Source organism: Syngnathoides biaculeatus, chromosome 4 (assembly GCF_019802595.1).
Source record: "Syngnathoides biaculeatus isolate LvHL_M chromosome 4, ASM1980259v1, whole genome shotgun sequence".
NCBI lineage: Eukaryota > Metazoa > Chordata > Actinopteri > Syngnathiformes > Syngnathidae > Syngnathoides > Syngnathoides biaculeatus.
In genome coordinates, this window is record NC_084643.1 from 23,715,907 (window position 1) to 23,737,502 (window position 21,596).

The window sequence follows — 21,596 nt, forward strand, 5'->3', positions numbered from 1 at the left end:
TTGTGTATTGTTTTTTTTCACCAGACTTCTATTAATTTGTCTGCTATTTTGCTGTTCCGTGTTAGTTACGCTCACTGTAACACAGTTCCAGCCAGACTTCTGGGAAAAAAATACAGTAACACCGAAAATAGCTCACAACAGCTCCAGGCCACCGTTAATGTCGACCTCTGCCTTTAATAAACTTGGTTGTGTGTGGTGGGATAATTTGATCACCTCCTCTGTTTTTGGTTACACTATTTCTGGCATCCACAACAGCTCATCCCATCCATCCATCCATCCATCCATCCATCCATCCATCCATCCATCCATCCATCCATCCATCCATCCATCCATCCATCCATTTTCTTAGCCACTTATCCTGACAAGGGTCGCAGAAGTGCTGAAGCCTATCCCAGCTGTCAGCGGGCAGGAGGTGGGGTACACCCTGAACTGGTTGCCAGCCAATCGCAGGGGACAAGGAGACAGACAACAATCACACTCACAATCACACCTAAGGGCAATTTAGCATCTCCAATGAATACATGTTTTTGGGATGGTGGAAGAAACTGGAGTTCCCGGAAAAAGTCCATGCAGGCATTGGGAGAACATGCAAACTCCAGAACTGTGAGGCCCACGCTTTACAGCCGCCCCACTGTGCCACACCCATCCAATTAATTGAAGAATTATAAATTGACATAATAAAAAGAAATATAGGCTATGCACATATTATAAACAAGTATAAGATGATCCCAAAAAGCAATCAAATGGGAAGTAACAGTAGAGTACTGGAATGCTAAAGTGAATTTTGTAATGGCTATTAAAAAGAAGAAAAACTTTTTGACTTTTCAAATGGGATTTGTTCCTTCTGTAATGATTATGTTTTGTGTTAAGAAAATTGTTTGAGCATCTCTTCAAGTATACTCAATGAGAAGAAATATTTTCATTCAATAAAAATTGCAAATTCTACACAGATGTTTCGTATTATGTTTTCTGAAAAGGCTACAGCTATGAAAGATTAATTTCAACTGGACAGATAAGGGCTCAATTTTAAGGATAAAAAAGCTCATTTTCATATGAAAAGAAACCAGAAACAACCTAAAGGTAGGAAATCAATTGTTTGACATTTTGGGGAAATGGTCAAAAACAAGAAATAATGCATTATAAAAGCAAAATTATTGCCAGCATTGAAGGTGCAAATGGAGATAGAAGCGAGGGGATCCACTTTGCTTCATTGTTGTTTGTAAAGGTCTACTAAGACCCATGACTTTGTGATCTGCTTTCATGAGCCTTGTAGCACCAGCGCTCCCTCTCTGCTATAAATATATACAGCCTCTCCTTATAGCTTCTAACCGCCCAGCCACACACTCCAAACTATGATTAAAGGCCTATTTTAGGGAGAGCTTTCAAGCAGTAACAATCACTGAGTGGGAAACTGAAACAGACAGAAGGGAGTGATACTGGGTAGGACAGTGGCACAAGCCTTAAGACAAATGCACTTACAGCGCTGACAAAACCTCTTCTAAGAGGATATTGTCTGTGAAAGAAAACTCCCCTAAAACTTTAATAATAAATGCATGCACACAGAAAAACACAGGGCAAGAACACAGTTCTCTGTTTCATGGAGAGAGTTCCCAAGAGCGTCAGGTGGCAGACAGAATGAGAGCATGAGGAGAAAAAAACAGGTAAGCTAGACATGTCCTGATTTTTACTGATTGGATTTGCAAAAGTCCAACAGTCAAATTGTCTGCATTCAGGTAATGTATTCTCCAAATGCAGAAAAACAATTGACTCTAACTATAGAGCTCGTGCACCTACGTCATAAAATCACGTGATTTTTGTTTACCTTGCCATATTCCCGGTCAAGCTAAGCATTCCTCAATGCTAAGTTGGTTGGAGATGACATGTACCACAACGCCGAGAGTCTTGCCCGATACCGTCAGACATTTAGAAGGTGAAAATAAATGACGGTACGTGGAAAAATTAGATAAACTCAGCATAGAGGACCCATATTTAATGCCGAAATCTGTGTTTTCCCCGATAAGAAATTAGATTGTTAATTCTGGTGAGTAAGTCGTCGAGATTTACACGGAAGAGTTTGAAAGCTTATAAAAGTCTGGACACATCCGAATACTTTGTTGCTGGATCTGTTCTCATCAGGAATAATACCCACATAGTGACGGTTTTGACAGCTTGTGAACCCAGTGTCATGCTCCTGGATTCCAGCCCGGGCTGGGCGTGGCCAGCTAATCAGAAGGCGCACACCTGCGCCTCATGACCACTGATTAGACCCAGTACATATAGGACCCGGGGGATGACAAATACTCCGCTAGATCGTTGTTCTTAATGCCTCGTTCCCGCACTCCTGTTTTCCTGACTTCTGCTCTCCGTGCACCGACCCACGCCTGTCCACTGACCACCCTCGTAAGCCCATCCGTACTGGTACTTCGGATTGTTTGGACTGTCTGCCTGATCTCAGACCTCGGACCGAATAAAGGTTTCCTCTGTACTGTCTGCTGTCTCTGGAGTCGTGCATTTGGGTCCACCCTTGAGCCCCGCATCGTGACACTATGAAGTGTGTTGTGTGTTGTCGGAATCCATTTATCTTTTCAGCTAGTATTTAATACAAATATAAATATTTAAATAAATGACCCCTGGTTTTACATATTTTTTTATTTTACATTCATTAACTATGATTGAAAAAAAAAAGGACAAGTGAGTCAGATCCTCCGTAGCGTTTCCCAAGAAGTACTTATAATGCAAAGTTGGCTAATTTGAGAAAAATGCATTAAAAAAAAAGGAAAAAGAAACGAGGCGGCTCCTCCGTACACGAAGCGTGTTGCGGCCACACGTTAACCTACGTAAACCTCTGTGTGACCGACGGTCTATTTTATTTTTTTTTTAAATACTCACTGCACTGATTTGAGAACAATGCATATTAAAAAAAAACCTCTGTCAGGGAGAGGTTAGCCGCAACACGCTTCTGTGTATGTTGGAGATGACTCACTGTCATTTTTTTTTTTAAATACGCATTGTTTTCAAATGAGCAAATTTGGCATTATAAATACTTCTTAGGTATTTGAGATTGAGAAGAATGATTCCAACCTGAAATGAAGTGATAGCTACACAGTCATGTGTATTTGGTTGGGCACCATCCATTATGTTTAATTGCCGAAATCCATCGATATTTTCTGGTCTTTTCAGCTGGTATTCCATAGAATGATCTCTTTGAATATCTGTCTCATCTGTTGTAACAACCAACAGCACAACAAGTCTCAGGCATTGTGAATATTCTGCTCCGGTTCAATGTCCCCCACACTGTCGATCAGCTCTTTTTGGCAATGTGGCGCCGTGAAAATGGTAATGTCACGTGCACGAGCTCTATAGTGTTATTTTTACCTTTGAATTATTCTTTCCATCTTTAAAATCATAATAAATAGCAGCATTTAGTTTAAAGTCACTCGAATTGTAATTTTTTTTCTTAGCCAGAACACACTGTGACACAATGTTTGACATTCTCTGTGGGAAAAAATATGAAGTCATAGTCTGAAAATCAAGTGTCATGGAATCATCTCAAAACACTAACCCAATCAGATTTCTCAAATAAAATCTGTACACTCGGAAATATATTGCAGAATTTATGTTTTAAATGAATCATCACAGAAAGAGGACCGCAATACGAATGGAACAATATAATGGGCTAGTCTTCGCTTTTTTTTTTAATGATCCAAACCCATCTCTGGGGAACAGTGGGTCTTGAGGTGGGGGGATTTGCCTGTTAGGTAGCAGTCAGTGGCCTGACAACCCCCAACTGTTACGTCAAGTCCGCCGGGCTGCTGAAACTCTGGGCCTGATCACACCCCTCGATTGATTGGATGGGGTCCTGAGCATCCGCGGTCTGAAGTTAAGCAATTATAGCAAGGGTGTCAAATGTTTGACCCGCGGGCCGAATCCGGCCTGCAACCCGGTTTAATCGGGTTAGGGTTATGATGATGGTGATATGATTTTGCAAAGCATAAATAGATGGTATGGGCATGGACGCAAAAAAAGAGCTGCAATCTTTCAATAAAAGCAAATGCTTTTCTGATTGTGTTCACTGGATGGTGCAATCACAATTGTGTTCAGTAAGCAAACCGTTCATACCGGGACAGAGTAAGTAGGTCAAGTGTGTAGTCCTGTAGTAGCTGCTTTGTGTACTGTCTGCGCTATTTATTACGGCTTCTATGGTACGCTACTTTTAATGTGTGCTTCGGCACCCTCATTGCCCCAATATGTCTGTTATGTTCCATGAAAATGGTCATCCTATTTATTCACAGAAGTTAATGGGAAAGCTGTACGCGTATGTTCGGTGTGTTCACAGCATGTTGCAGTGCTGAAAGACTATAACATTCGTACCCATTATTTGAGTTTTCATGCCGACAAATGTGACAACTTCGTCGCCACTATTTGAGTCTTAATGTCGACAAATGAATGTTTGAACATTAAATATGTTGTCTTTGAAGTGTATTCAATTAAATATAGGTGGAACATGATTTGAAAATCATTGTATTCTGTTTTTAGTTGTTTAAAACACTTCATTGGAGTTGGGATTTTAGTAAGAATTTATCAACAACCAATTCATGTGAGCATTTCAATTATGGTTTAATGATGGAATAAGGACCTCAGGTCGCCTACATCCTGAGGTACATTGTCAAGTGGAGTAAAAACATTGTAGAATGTGTCAAAAAACCCAGAAAGAATCCTTTTCCCATAAATGGACATCACATCAACCTCAGGGGTAAATGTGTGCTGGAACAAAAATGATTACATGCATGCAAATTAAAATACATCCTCAAAATCAGGGGAAAGCCCTATTTTTGATCACCCATTTGATCACCTATTTGTGGCAAATGTTTCATGAATACGCATGCACAAATGCATCAGTGTGTGAAATTCATACATTATATGCTTAATTCACTTTGAGATATAACTTTTGCCCCTTGGCGTGTACTCTCACTTTTAACGCTCCATTGAAATGAACTATCCTGTTTTGCAATATAAAGCCAACAGCGTTAAATCAGTGAATCAGTAAAACCCACTCCTGCAATTAAGTTCTCTGCGTAAGAGCAGTCTGGAGTGGCATTTCCACTTTAATCCAGATGCCCACTTGGTCACACGTCAGCTCTCCCAGTCAGTGTGACAACAGTGCACACTTCAGGTCGTGACATCTGGTCCAGGCTGTTCATCTCTAGCGACCAATCAGCTCAAGGGCGGCGAATGAGTGACACTCAACGCAGATAGAGAAGCAGTGATGAATCTTCCCCTACCTTCTCCTCCTCCCATATCTGTCCTGCCAGTCATGCACAACCTTGCTCTGCCTCCTCTGCATCACTCTGAACTACTCATTACTGTAATTGGAGGCTTTGAGAAGAAATGGCAGAAACTAAATGCAAGAAAAGAAAGGTTGAGAGAAAGAGCAAGAGCAAGCATGAAAGAATGTGTGTGTGTGTGAGAGACAGAGAGAGAGAGAGAGAGAGAGAGAGAGAGAGAGAGAGAGAGAGAGAGAGAGAGAGAGAAACTGGAGTTCTCGAGAGGTCAGAGGCCTGGCCCCTTTCTACATCCATCCTTTGCTGTTTGTATCTCCCAGCATTTCTATATCAACCCATCAATCTCTCTCTCTTTCTTTTTCATAACAAGAGGCAGGTTTTGGCTTTGGCTTTCCTTGCAAATTGCAGGGTTCATTTACTGCATCAAAGGGGCTCAATTTCCAAACACATTTCTTTGGGCTCGATTTGTTTTCCCCATCCTTATTTGCTTTCTTTCCCTCTGTTCTTTGTTTAACCTCAGCTGCTGTATTTTGGCATAGTTTTGGCTTACTGGTCTTTGTCACTGGGCTTGTCTATGTTTTATAATTGCGTGTGTATGTGTGAAGGGGGGGCGTGTCTGTGCTCGCGTGCGGGTATGCATGTCTAAGAAAACAACAGGAAAAGCAAGGCTGCAAAGTCTGAGGTTCATGAAGAAAAAAGATGACCCCATAATATTCACAAACAAACGAGGTTTAGTTGCCTGAGAAAAGTTGACTTAAAGTTCATACGTCAGGCTGATTCATTACAGGTGCACATCTTGAACAATATTGCTTGCAAGCCTCGACATAATAAAAGTACAAATCTCTAAATGTAAGTCCCCTGTGTTACCTGTGTCCACTGACTTAAACATTTATCTGACAGCATCAAGCATATGAAGAAAATGTAGTTCAACTTCACATTCCTGTATCTTCAAATTTCTTGGAACAGACTGTGGTCACAATGCTAAATGCAAACACGGAAGGATACTGGGAGGGTGTCTCTTGTGTCCAGGAGCTAAGTTTTCAACAAAATGTAATGTGTGAGTTATGTTTGGGGTTACTGAGCGTTTCTGTCATGCTTCCAGAGTCGCTATTGGCAGGACTCTGGGGTATTTCCATTACAAGTTCCAGAGCGGCGTGGCCCCAGTCTGCGCCTGACCTTGCTCGCTTTGGCCTCCTTTGCTTTTCCTTTACAAAAGCCACCAATCAAAAGTGGGAGGGATTGGTTTGGATCAAGAAGAAGGTGACATGTTTGTTCCTTATTGCACCTTTCATCTTCCACTATATTTCATCTTCTGCCAATATGGACAAAATCCTTGCACCTCCCATTTCAACCACAGAACAATAGCTGCTTTAAGGTTGCAGTACACGGTGTGACTTCACAGGATATTAGTGTACTGTTGCTGACGTTTTACTTTTACTATTATACTATGGCTCGAGGTGGTGTGGCTCGGTAAACCTCTGAGGAAATGTTTATCTGCATTTTGATTGGCGAAAGCTGCGACGTTAAGACTATGATTCAAATTTTTGATTCCAGCAAAACCAGAGGAAGACTGATCAGTCCTTCATAAAGACTCGACAAAAAATGCACACTATGCGACAGTTCAGTTGGGTTCAGCGGCGTGCCTACATCTGTTGGACATCATGGCCCTCCCTTGGCCTGTGTTTTAGATCTAGGATCAAGGAGGGTCCAAAGAATGATGCTATCGTTACAGCCCGGCCTAAAAAAATTGCAATGAAAAAGCGACCATGCAGGGCAGAAACAGACTGGTTGGGGTAGAACTGGCACAAAGGATGAAGGGGCATATCTGTCATGCTGCAGGGTTTACATGGGCACATGGGACCCCAATTACAATGAAAAGCAGCATTTGGATGAGTTCTTATGGAAATCTTGTCAGGTCATGCATTCAGCCTTGATGTTTGTTGACTACATTTTTCAAATGTGAGTGACTGGGCGTAATTATAACTACACCATCAGTGACTCACAGTGAAGAATATAATGGGCAATTTCAAAACATATGACCGACTGGTTAATATATCTCCCTCACAGTTTTGAAGTGCCAAGTTAAAATCTGATGTTGCCTGGTTAGTTTGCATGTTCTACTGGTATCTGTGTGGGTTTTCTCTGGGTACCCTCCCACATTCCAAAAACATGCATGTTAAGTAAATTGAAGACTCTAAATTGTTCGTAAGTGTGGATGTGAGTGTGATTGTTTGTTTCTCTATGTTTGCCCTGTGACTGGCCGGCGACAGCGTCAGGGTATACTCTCCCTCAGCTGGGATCGGCACCAGCAAACCCGCGATATGATGAGGATGAGTGTTATGGTAAATGGTTGGATGGTTGTATTTATTTGAAATAAAATGCAGTGATTTTTTTTTTTATGCAACTTGTTTGTCTATAATGTGACGAACAGCTTGTAAGGACAACATCGTAATGGTAGGATTTAAAATGTCAAAATTTGACTTTTAAAGAGTAAAAAAAGGGATAGCAGATTGCGTGGCAACCAGACACTAACAGAGGATGTTTATTTTCTTGTTCTGCATCTCCCTGTATGCCTTTTGTAATTACAGGGAGGGGTAACGAGCAATGGTAGGAAGGGGAGGGGGTAAATATCTCTGCATTCGTCTTTGCTTAGACTTCACTATCACACTTCCAACCTACACATACACATAATAACAGACATAGACCTCTTCTGCTCTGCTTCAGAGCTCCAAATCTATCTTACTGCAAGCCCAAGCTGTACACACATGAACAAAAATATTATTGGACAGCTACACACAAAGACAGAATGAATTTTGAATGTCTGTCCAAAGATGCATCCTTAGATAACGAGATGGACAGACGGACAGAGATTTTTGTCCTTTTAAGGCAGTAAGTGAATGGCCCCTCTCCCTCTCTATCTACCTATCTCACTTTCATGCTTCCTTCCCATTATATTTCCTCTCCATCACCATCTGGAACCCCCTCCCCCCTCTTTCTGCAGGTTTGTTTTTCCATTTCATCTTGCGCCTTTCTCCTTCATCCATATCAGTCATTTACCTCAGTATTGAGCCTGAAAATCAAATTTTTCTTCAACCAAGAGGAGAAATCTCTCATTGAGTAAGATAATCTACTTGTTTCCGATATAAATCAATTTGTGCTGAGAATCTTTTTGCACTCAAGTGTCAAATCACGTAGGAAAGGAGATATGAGGTGAGGGATCTGGATTCTCTTAGTTTTCAAGACTCAAGGCTGCACTACTTGTAATGGGAGTGACAATACCCTCTAATTTCACCCACTTGTTTCAGACCTAAGGAAATGGGAAACACAAGAAGGAAGGAATGAGTAAGTTCTGAAGAATAATTTGCATCTATCCCTGTTCGTCCCCATTTGTGCTCCACTGGAATAGGTGAGTCCTAACAAAGAGTAGGAGGATTTGGGTGATGGTATATTAGACATTATGCCGATCTGATGGGTGAGATTGGTATCGGCCAGTCATGAGCATTTTATGCTGATTGGTTCATCGATTTTATTGTTATAAATTGTCATCATTGATCAACTCCGCAAAAGTCATTTACTCCATCTTGCCATTGTGCCAAGTATATTTCAATATAAGGTGACTTATTTTTTAGCATTCCAGAGTGTCTGTTGACCTAGAAGTGTAAATAATTGATAGCCAATAAAGTTATTAAAAACTTAAAATAATTGACAACTGAAGAGATGACAGCTGAGAGACAGCACGAAATGGGCGGATCAGACTACAAGACAAATTCCCTTTCCCAATTGCACTCTGTCAGACTACTAAAATAAAACCTTGTATTCTGATAACATATTCAGTTTTTTTTTTTTACCATCAATGGGCTTTATCTTGTCAACTCAAATGTGAATCATTACCATGGCGACGAAAACACGAGTGGATCACACCAACTGTATTATAAGAAGAAAATGGGGAGAAAAAAACATGTTGGTGGACACCTGTGCTCAGGACAGGAGAGGACGTGTAAGGCTTGATAGAGATATGTTCACATAATTTAAATAGGATATGGCTCACAAGTAGGCAACAAAACGCTAGCTAGGTTGTCCTCACGCTTGTGGTTGTGTGTAAACATGCTGCAGTTTTGTTGAACACATGATATTGACCAGAGCAGCAAATTCCAAACTTGTGGGAACTATGGAATATACTTTACATTTGAAAAATCTCACGGCCCACCAAAAAACAAAAATATCACAAAAAGTACAAACATTAATTGCTAATAGATGACCGTTTCTTTTTTCAGTTCCATGTTTGTGAATTACACTTTGTAGGATAAGAAAAATGTGAGGGGCATATAGGATAAAAAGGGACAGTGGGTACTGTAGGTACAAAACAACCTTTGTGAAATAGCTCCCACACCACCACAAGTGTGCCGTTCTTCTGGAGAATTGAAGAAATCTGATCTCTCTACGAAAACGTCATCGGAGCATTTCAGGTTATTCAATAAGCCTACAAAGCAATATGGGAGGGGAAGGATAAAAGCCAAAAAGAAGAAAAAGGAGCCAGAAAGATAGATAAATGAGATGAAAGGTGCGATAGATGATACTGAGAGGTTGGAAAAATAGTATTTGGAAAATCCCCAAGTAAAAGAATGCTGCACTTTCCCTTTGATGGATTAAAACGGGCATTATTTCTAAGTCTGCCTGCAACAATTGGCATTGTTCAGTGAAGAAAGCCAGGCATGGCTGCAGTGGACGACAAGAGATGTAAAGGGTGCAAATGCAGTTTAGCACCAGGATTAGATTGGCGTAAATTTTTATTTGACGAAAGGTCAACAACAGAGTCTTAATATTAATCTGACATGAGCCATTCCTGATAATGGAAAAGCCGTCAAAACAGAATACATCTTGGGACACCACCAAGGAGGTTACATTTTCTGGGACTCTTGTTTGTTCGTGACACACTTCTTAATAGATTAATCAATTAGAGGTAGGAAAAACAAACCACAACCATAATTCAATATCTTGTCCAAGGATGGGCAACTTAACTGATGGCGGGGGCCAGAATTTTTTGTCACCAATATCGGGGCGCCACATGGGAGCGCAATTTTCTCGGTCCAGTTTTATCATCCTGCAGCTTTTTGACGTTGCATCAAAACTCTCTTTTCCTGAGGATTTTCATTATTATGTCAACACTCACCCTCACTGATAGAGATCTGGTGTGATACTAAGTGATGTCTCCTATTTCCATGACATGAAATTACAACTTAAAACTGCTCTGTTATGGTAATGGAATCTTATTTATCATTAAAAAAATAATAATAATTGCGGGGCCACTGCATCTGGGCCAGACACGTTTTTTCTACCAAATGTTAAAAAATGCTTTTTAAAAACATTTCCCTTAACTTAATTGAGGGACCACTCAGAGTGTACGGCTCAGGGGCCACCAGATGCCCATACCTAACTCGCACAGAGTCTTCTTAGGCCAGCTGTAAACTGAATGACATGGCTTAACTTGACGCAACTGCGAAAAACAATTGCGAAAAAAAAACTCAGTGACTGAACTGAAATCACAATCAACATTAAAGCACGAAGTTCAAGAAAAGAACATATTACCCTGACTGCTGTTACTATCGACCAAAAGAGGAAAGAAGAGAGACTGGTTAAAGCCTTGCATACCTTTTTACGACGATAAAGAGACATTTTTCCATTTTGCCACCAGGTTTCAAGATTGTGAGCAAACATCCAATCCCAGACAAACAGTTGTATTTTGCTGTGCCAATCCAAAGAAGGCTTGTGGATATTTCATACCTTTCAATGTAATTTTCCAGTAGTACTCATCGAAGTCTAACATAGTCACAGTACTGCAAAGGTCACTTACCCTTATACCGCACGGTCTTGCGTGGGATTGGGTTCCAGTTGAGTCCAAGAGACTTTTCACATCCAAATAGGCACAACAAGAGAAAGACCTTTACCCAGGCCATTTCTTTGATGTGAACTACCATGTGATGGAAATGGTGCGAGTGATAGATTGAGACCTCTCTCAGATAACCAAGACTCAGGAGAGTTGACAGGGTCCTGGCAACCTGCCAAAAGAAAAGAAAAAACACATCAGATGGAGGCAAAAATTCTCTTTTTACTGACTCAGTTGTGTATTGGCAACTATTTTGACAGAACCTGCACATCATCAAGAACCCACACATAAACCTACTTGTAATAACATCCACTTCAGACACAGTATTCTGTAAGACTTAATATGATCACGAAAACCCAGATTTTTTTTCAACAGTGCTTGTCATTTGAGTGGAACCCCAGTATTATTTGGGGCAGATAGGGACATGACCACACTGTGCAAATCTAAAATCCTTGTATAAATGACGGCTATCAATACAGCATTGTTTTTATCTTGTCGTAGATTCCCTAAAAAAAGAAACAACAGAACAAAAAAATTAAACACACTAAGAAAAATACAAAATTGCCCAAAATAAAAGGTTGGCAACTTGTTTCAAGTCTACCCTGCCTCCTGCCCAATGACAGCTGGGATAGGTTCTGGCACTCCCATGGACCTTGTGAGGATAAGCGGCTCAGAAAATGGATGTATGGATGGATGAAAATCTCTAAGACAAATAAAAACAGAAGATAATTTGAAATAGTTCCTGAGCATGAGTCCGCTAATAATAAACAACACAATTTAATGACCTCGGGCTGGAGGTTTGTGGAGGAAAGTTTTGTGTCCCACCTTGACTCGCATTGATAATAAAAGCTATTGCCACTCAAAAAGCTGTGAAACTGCTTATCACCACACTCTTGTTCAGCCAATTCAGCAGCAGTATATTAAACTGAGGCTACGTTATCAAAGTTAATTGTGCTGGCAATGCCTCAGACACCAATGTGCTAGGATATGAATGTTGAGGCAAGGACGATTCAGTAGCAGTCTGCTGTAAATGAACAGCTTCATACCTAATGAACATGTCAAGTGTAAAACTACAGTGTGGCACTCGAATTCAATGACAGCAGTCCCTATGGCAGTGTTTGCAATTATATAAATTCATCAGGAAAAATGAAACCCATCCATTTTCTGAGCCGCTTATCCTCATGCGGGTCGTGGCAGTGCTGGAGTCAACCCAGTTGTCATTAGGCAAGAGCCAGGGTACACCCTGAACCGGTTGCCAGCCAATCGCAGGGCACACGGAGACAGACAATAGTCACACTCACACTCACACCTAGGGGCAATTTAGAGTCTCCAATTAAAACCCACACAGGCACGTGAGGAACATGCAAACTCCACACAGGTGGGGCCGGGATTTGAACCGCGATCCTCAGAACTGTGAGGCCAATACTCTACAGCTGCTCTACCATGCCGCCATCAAATTTAACTTATGGAAAAATATGACATATGTCAGGCAATGTATCATGCATGTATCATGTTTCGGATGTGTAAGGAACTGGTGTACCTGGAGAAAACCATGCAGTGATGGGGAGAACATGCTACCTTCACACAGGCGGTGCTAGATTTAAATTGGATTGGATTTAAATTATAATTACTAAATCCAAAGATGCAAAAATGTTTATGTAGCTCATTTACAGTATGTCCTACCTCTGTATCCTTATACAAACTAACCCATGTACAGAAGGATATATGATATTACATTCCTAGCAAACAAATGTGGTCAATTTGTTTGACTGTTGGTGCACGTAAATAAAATCTGAAGATGTGTGTGGGTTTGCATGCTCTTGTGTGCAAAAATCGAAACAAAATAGCTCTTATTGATTCTGCACATAAGAAGAAAATAAGAGGGTAAGAAAAATCCCTCCATATCAGATGATGGTGACGTGTTATTAAATGACCATGGTCAAATGCTACATTTGGGTGAAAGTGCCAAGTCTCACAATACACACAACCAACTTTATTGGATCGATGCTGGAGGCCTTAGCGGCTAACACTTGAGTGAGTCACGAAAACATTGAGAAAGGGGTGGGGGGTGGAATTTTGGAGGGAGGGTTGAACAGATGAACATTTTTTTAGAAAACATGGGGAGAGCTAACTATGCAAAGAGGAAACAGTGTGAAGTGGGCATCCTGGAGGCGGGATTAAGTGAAGACGCACTGCAAAGGCTGATGCAGAGGACTGGGGGAAGATTGTGGCAGAAGGCCCAGTGGAGATTCTTCTTATGTGAAATGGGGATGATGAGGTTTACCGCCCCCCCACCACCACCCCAAAAAAAATAAAAAACCCTAACAAAAAAAAATTCAGAATACAGTGGAACCTCAATAAAACCTACCATCAAGACTGAACAATGTGTCCAAAAATAGTTCCCATCTGCCACTTAACCTGGTTGCAGGTGTGCTGGACCCTATCCCAGCATTCATGGGGCAGGTGGCGAGGTACACCCTGAACTTGTTCGCAGCCAATCACAGGGCACATGGAGATTGACAACAGTTGCACTCACAATCACACCTAGGGACAATTTAGAGTCTCCAATCAATCAATGTTTTTTGGGATGTGTGAGGAAACCACAACGCCTGGAGAAAATCTACGCCGGCACATGGAGAACATTCAAACTCCACACAGGCGGAGCCGGGATTTGAACCTTGGTACTCAGAACTGTGAGACCAACACTCCAAATTGGTACAGTATTTTTTTTTTAAGCTATTCATTTCCGGCAACAGTTTTAGAACTCATAAGCAGACTTATTTCTCGTGACGCACAAAGACAACTTGCCCATGATGAGTACAGTTCATCAACAATATGCCAAATCACACCGGTGTCGTACGTTTGGATAAAATGCCACACTTTCAAACATTTTTAAGCTTTTTAAAAATACATATATATTTACAATCACTTCCTTTCCTTGAACTGTCACCTTATCTTGGTTTGTGTGTCCCAACAATCGTAGGACAGGGATGAGGAAACGTTTTGGCTCAGGGGCCACATTGACTTGTAAAATTAGCAGATGCTTACATATGAAAGAACAACAACAAAAAAAGCATTGTAGTGTTAACACTTACATTTGCTTTAAATGGGAACAGTGTTGTATTGTTGATCCCACCCATTTTTTTTTGCCACTGGATCAAAGTCTCGTGTTAAGTTTTGTTGTGGCAACTCTCAGAAGAGCAGTTGCCAAGTGGCAGGAAGATTACTTATCCGCTACAAAAAAAGCATTTGCTAACTGTACCCATTACTTGGTAATGTACACCACACAAGTGACAGTTACATCAACATGAACCAATAACTTAGAAACTGTATTAGTGTTGAATCAGTAACTGAGTGCAGAATTCACATGACAACAGAGAACACTACATTATTCCCAATATACTTCTCTAAAGACTCTTAATTGATACAGAGAGGTGGTGGGGGGAGCGAGATATTGGGGGCATATAAATACACTTGCAAACACCATTGCTCCCACCACCATATTTTGAGGTGAAGAACAAGAAAAGATGACGAGGTTATGCCTTTAATTACGATAACTGTGGGTGATTGAAGCCAGGGAGAAGAACTTATATGACGTTGGCCAGGCAGCACGTTAAACCAAGTAGCAATCCGGATGAAAGGGAAGTCGAAAGTTCTCACTTTTCAATGCAAATATTATTTAAGTATTGTAAATTCTCAGAAGAACAATTCTTAACCTCCATGACCGATTTATGAGAGCACCTTATTTTTTTCGCCGCAAACGCCAACCCTAAATACTGGGACCGCCGGCGCGGCACTATGCGGACACAACACGGGGTCTGACGGCAGCAACTTTGGGCAGTTGACAATGGTCCACCTTAGCCAATCCGGATGCAGTGCAGGATGGAGAGTTTACATTAGCGATCCAGGATACAGAACACAATCCGCATTCATGCACTGTAAAAAAAAAAACCTGCAATACCGAAAAAAATTACACACACCCAAAAAAAAAATCTAATAACGAGGCCGCGTCGAGTGAACCACATTGTAGCGAGGGAACACTGTAATTATTTATTGTGAGGTTGTTTTATCGAAATGCATCAATATAAATTCTCCAACAAATCTTTCTCGATAAAAACATATCTGTGAAATGTCTGCAATTAATTGCAAATAACTATTTCACAACAGCCTTGTATCATTTTGGGGGAAATACAAGTGCATTGATAGTTTGCCTTAGGTTGTATTTTACAAACTAGCCATCCATCCATTTTCTGAGCCGCTTATCCTCACAAGAGTCGCGGGCGTGCTGGAGCCTAGCCCAGCTGTCATCAGCAGGAGGCGGCATACACCCTGACCTGGTTGCCAGCCGATCACAGGACACAAAGAAAAAAAACAGCCATTCGGACTCATATTCACACCTAAGGGCAATTTAGAATCTTCAATTAACCTACCGTGGATGTTTTTGAGATGTGGATGGAAACCACCGGAGTGCCCGGAGAAAACCCACACAGGCAGTGGGACTCCACACAGGTGGGGAGCAGGATTTTAACCCCAGTACTCAGAACTGTGAGGCAGATGCTCAAACCAGTTAGTAAGTTTGGCGCCATAATAATACGTTTTTTTTATTTGTACTACGAAAATGTCATCATTTGTCATTTAGTTGCAAGTACAGAACTTTACAAACACTGTTATTATTTGAATCAAACTAACTCTTATGATCTCATAATGATGCTGAAGCTAATGACACACATCCCAGGTCTCCCATTATGACCACATTCAAGCAATTGCATCGTGCCTGTCCCTGCTGCGTTGATGAGATCCTGCAGTGTCACCTCATTCAAATCATCTTTTCGAGGCTGGTCCTGATATGGATTAGCTAATGAGCTGCGACATGGCAGCCTAAATAATATCAGTCACAACTCCACAATAAGAGCACTCATTAAAACATCTAGTGAAATAGGCCACATGGTCTGATTGGGTTTCTGAGCCTCTGTGTGTATTTTGGTGAAGCTTGCGCGCACGTACACGCATACACAGACGTGCACACGCACACATCCACCCACATGTACATAGGGTAAGACGATTCCCTATAGGGAGAAGAAAAGTGGGGGAATTTCCTCAACGCAGGGCTAAATTTCAGTGAAAAAAAAAAGATGAGGGATATTTTCAACTTTATACTGTTGTTTCTCTTTTTCAATGTATAATGCTGTTTTACCCTGCCCTCCACATCACCTTTATGTTATCCATCAGTTTTACTGACAGTTGTTTCCTTCCTCTCCTCTGCCAACAACTCCTAGCTGACTGCCCACCCATTCTCTGACTTTTAACTCCTCACCTCTGACCTATCGGTGGGTTACAGGGCTGGTCTACACCTGACTGTCACACAGCGTATTATCCATTAACCCGTGAATGTGCACACACACACACACACACACACACACACACACACACACACACACACGTACTCAGTAAACGGCAATTCCCACCCTTTTCCTTCCACTCTCGCATCCTTCTAAAACAAACACTTCATCGACCAGCAACTCTCTTCCTTCCTTCCTGCTACCCTTTCCGCTCCCAATCGGACATCTTATACTCCTTTCCAGCATTTAAAAGGCACACACACACACAAGAGAACAAGAACAAACTCACATAGTTTCTGGCAACATAGAAAATGGGGAATCAAACAGTTTCACAATTTGTGACCGAGAACCCCTACACAATGTTCCTTTGAAGTGTACTGAGCAATTAATACATACTCTGGTAAGTAGTGGGTCATTTGAAAAAGTCCAAACAACATCAAGAATAATAGGGATCATGAGTATGACTAGGAAACTCTCAGCATGTCACGCACAAACATGAACGTGAAAAAGAGGAATCAAGTCCTTCTTTTCCTTTCAACTTGTCCCATTAGCTGATGCCTGATGCAGTCCCACCTGCATCTTCAATTCTTCTGTCACACCTCCAGCACACTTCACCACAATTCTGCTGCCCTCATACATGTCCTGTACTATTCTAACATATTTCTCTGCCACACCAGACTTCCGCATGGAAGACAAACACAGTGAGAGTTAAAGTATTACCTGTTTTTTCTTCTTTTTCACATGCATTATAATTACTGCAACATGAATAAGTGGAATAAAAAGTATATATGAAAAATAATCTCATTCGTGTCTATAAAAATCTCATCAGTTTTGGGAAAAACCCATTGGTTTTGAACATGGTGAGATTTTCTCTCATTGGTAAACTGCTTCAGGATTATCACTGCTCCCTCCACTACTCTTTCCCATAACTTTGTGTGGCTCATCTACTTTATTCCTCTATAGTTCCCACAACTCTGCACATCACCTTTGTTCTTAAAAATGGGAACCAGCAAACTTTTCCTCAATTTTTCAGGTATTTTCTCGCCCGCTAGTATTCTGTTGAACAAGTTGGTCAAAATCGTCACAGCCACCTCACCAAATTGCTTACATGAAGTAGATCTCAAATGAACCAGATCAACAAACTCTAACTGAAAAGCTGTTTCAGACACATGTTTTTCATGCTCATAGAGAGTTATTTAAAATATATCGCGCAAAACACAATCTTGTGAAATATGATTCTTGCCTTATGGTAGATTGTGACCCGAGTTCATCCAAAGTTTATTTTTGCGACTCTGAAGGTTACAACTTATCTGCAAGTTTCAAAACACATCATAGGAGCCAAAAGAATAAGATGCAACATAATTTTTACAATTGGGAAGTTTCTTGTTTTCTAAAATATTTGGATCATGGCTCAGATTTTTTAAAACATAGCTTTCTCAACAGCATCCAAAGCGTTTTCAATCCCAGCGCCCTCACACTCTGCTTGGCTGCTCTGTGTCTGGACTATTAATGGAGAAGTGTACAGTTGAGTGAGTTGATCTGGGTTCAACTTCGGAGCAAAAAGACTTTGGACAACCCCCCCACCCCCAAAAAAAAAAAAAAAATCACTTTATAAACCTCTGCAAAATTGATGATTTGAGGTGTGAAGTGTGATATGTCAAGTTTATCACGAAGTCTGAGTGAAATCATCAAATCTGTTATGGAGCTTTCACTCAAATGAGAAAAGACGCTAATGATGAGAGCTAATGCTACGTTTCGTTCATGTTATACTCAGTATTGATTTGGGGATTAACCGTCAGAATCAGCAACCTGGATGACTAAATGGAAATACAGTAGTTTAAATACCAGCGGCTACTATAAGATGACTACTCGTAGTAACACGCAAAAATACGCTTTGGGGATGGTGTTAATTGTTGTTTTGCGCGTACATCGACAAACAACAAATGAATGTCTGTAAATGCCAAGGTTTAACTCGAAAATAGCGCACAAATCGATAATATAATTATCAAATGGCATTACTAACAGTGCCAACAGTTAGCAAAGGTGCCAGATACGCAGTTAGGTTACTATGTTCGGGCAAACGGTGCGAAATACTGTAACAGAAAGAAATACACGTACCGCTGATAGTTGATGCTGGTAGAAGAACGTCCAAATTCGTTACGCGCCTCGTCCCCTTTGGGCCTGTTGTGGTGCTTTCGTCGGTTAAACTCGTGTTTTTATGCCTGATGCTGTGACGCAATCCTTTAGCCTCTCTGAAGTTCGCGCGTTACCGTGCACCTGTATTTTTATTTATTTTTTTTGTGGACCCTCAGAAGAGTTCTCCTTTGCTCTCCTCTGCATATACTGAAAACTTCGTTCATAACCTCTCCGATTCTTTGTTTCATCTGTTGATTTCTGTTTAGCCACAGAAATAATTATGTATTAACTAACGCGTTGTTGATTAAATAATTTGCTTGTATAAATGGTGTAAAAGGTTAACCATCGTGCCAGCCGTCTTTGCGTGTGATGTTTGTTTTTGATATTCATTCATTCAAGTCCGTGATTACTAAGGGAAAGTGAAGAAAATGTACGTATTATTTGTATATTATATAATATTGTATTAGTATATTATTGAAGCTGTAATGCTATATGTATTTATATTTTGAATAAAAGTAAAATATTTTAACTAAAAATCGATGTTGATGAAAGACATTTTTATACATTTTATTCTTTAAATCATTAAGGGTGTCTATTATGGCTGCATGATAGTAAGACTGCATCCAAGATAATGTAAAACGAACTGATTTTGTATAATCTGTCAGAAAATTATCTAGGAACTAGGCAAAAAAAAGGTTCCATTGGATATTCGAAAGTATAATAAACCATGTTTATTATATGTATAATATGTATAATAAATATATATAATGTACTGTATATAATATAATAATAATCAACCTGTTGCCATTCATGGAACAGAAAAGGTCTTGGGTCCCTGCCACCAAATCAGTTTTGAGTTCAATTAAAGATATATGTGAGTAGAATGAGACAAGATTGTCTTATTGGAGTGAGAATATTTGTTGTTGCGTTTTTGTTCAGTAATGCGTTGGATTTTTGCAAAATGAAAATGAGTGTGTTTGCGTGATAAAGGTTGGAGAAAAACTAAACTAGGGAGTTGAATGAACTTTAAAAGTTAAATAAAGTTTAATTCTGTGCTGTGCTGGTCGGCTGCAATGTGGCAATCCATCAAACATTGTTTTGATCCACTGCCCGACATGTGCGAACACGTATGAATGAAATCTCAGACATTAAATGATCACCAGTCTGCGAGCCACTCATTAATATTCATGCACCGAAGCACATTTGCTTTATTTGCATACAATTAATGATTTTCTAAACCGCCGCAGAACCATCCACCCATTCAAATCCATTGCAAGTAAATGTCAGTGAATTTGTAATTAAAGGATAACTTGCATTCACTTGCCATTCTAATGACCTCAAAGTGAAGCAAAACCTAGGCCCGCCTTTGAAGACAACCTATTTCTACTTGATGAATGTCAGAGAACATACCCTATGGGACTGCATGGGGCTGCAGTTACTGTCTCCCTGCAACTAGCTTTCATGTTTCCCCCTCGAGAGACTCTTTGGGCCTTCAAGGATCGCCTTCTTTCATATCTGCTGTAGCTGACACTCACACGGACATTCTCTCTCCCGCTCACTGCCTTGTCTATGTATGTCACGGTCGGCTGGTCAGGCGTGGCCGGCTTATGATTCTTTGATCACCTCTCTGATCTCCTCCATCATTGCCAGGGGCATCATCTGATTACAGATGAAATGGATCTGATTTGGGCCCTGACCACAGGCCAAACACCTGCTCAGACTTGACCAAGTGATAAAAAAGGATGCAGAGGCGAGAAGAAACCAATGAGGTCGACTGTCCCTACAAACGGACGGTATGCCATCCGTGTCTGTGATTGAAGTACATCTTATTCACAATCTATGCTGCAGGATGGAGATATGTATTTCTATCACGTTCTAAAATAAAATCCTCCATCACCGCGAACCTGGATGAATCTATAACTGAGAATATGATCAGCAAAGCTTCTCGTAACAAATAAAAGCTTAATACCATATGCTAAAACATAAATAAGACAGGAGATTTCATAGAGCTAGCAGGCTCAAATTACCCATTGTACAATGTATTTTAATGAAAGCGCCACACATCATTTATACAATTTGGTCAAAAGTCCTGTCACATTACTTCATTAAACACTGAATTGGACGACACCCCTTTCTTAAACTGTATTTTTAAATAAAGCCAATAAATGAAAGCAAAGTTTGTGTCATATAATGGAAAAAGTGATGAGCGCTGAATTCATCCCGTATATGTAATGGAACTGTTAACTAAATTATGCAGCAGTTCCAAATGATAAATTTGATTTATCTACTGGGCTTAAGTGAGCTCTGTGGCTAAATGAAAGATTTGCTATGATTTTACTTTTGCAGATCATGCAATTTAGCGACTGCTATAATTAGGAAAGAGTCCACCTTTGACTCGTACACTCTGTCTATGACTTTTTTCAGCTGTTAGCTTGGTTTTATGTTCAGCATGTATGTATGTATGTATGTAAGTGCAGTGTGTATTATTCTCTTATTTATTGTGTTACGTTTTACATTTGCTCTTTAATATGTACAGTACAACATTTCTATGACTGCAGTTTTTTTCAAAGTGCTTCAAAATAAAGTCGAGTCAAGACTTCATTTTATTAAAAAGTACTAGTTATCATCAGTCATTATAGAGCTTGATCTATTGCTACGGACCAAACTGTCGAGTGTTGCCAATGTGGTTGGTGTTTGGGTATGTTTTCTTCCCAGCTGACAAACGAAAATTACGTCAAAGTGTGAAACTATTTTTGTCTGTCTGCGCAGCCTTGATCACTATAGAAACTGTTTCTCGCAAAAACCTCTGAACTGTATATAGCTGTACTCTGATTAGTCTCTCTATCTAACACTTAAATGCAGGCAGACAATGTCAGCAATTAGCTTGTGAATATAAAGAGTCACAAATTTCCCTTGGGACTTTTCAAGAACCAGAACAGAGTAGAGGAATTTGGA

The 21,596-nt window shown here is 40.4% G+C and overlaps 1 protein-coding gene across 2 annotated transcripts in view; it reads right to left on the minus strand.

Annotated features, from left to right (window-relative positions):
• sema4c (sema domain, immunoglobulin domain (Ig), transmembrane domain (TM) and short cytoplasmic domain, (semaphorin) 4C) overlaps positions 1 to 21,596 on the minus strand; it is a 111,594-nt gene that overhangs the window by 48,180 nt on the left and 41,818 nt on the right. The window contains exons 1-2 of one of the 2 annotated variants that reach the window (XM_061817012.1): positions 18,624 to 18,803; positions 11,134 to 11,338 (exon numbers count right to left, since the gene is read on the minus strand). In XM_061817012.1, coding sequence (XP_061672996.1) covers positions 11,134 to 11,257 — 124 coding nt within the window. In that variant the 5' untranslated portion in view covers positions 11,258 to 11,338; positions 18,624 to 18,803. Of the gene's footprint in view, positions 1 to 11,133; positions 11,339 to 18,623; positions 18,804 to 21,596 lie in introns of those variants that run through there. The other variant, XM_061817013.1, reaches the window with a different exon arrangement.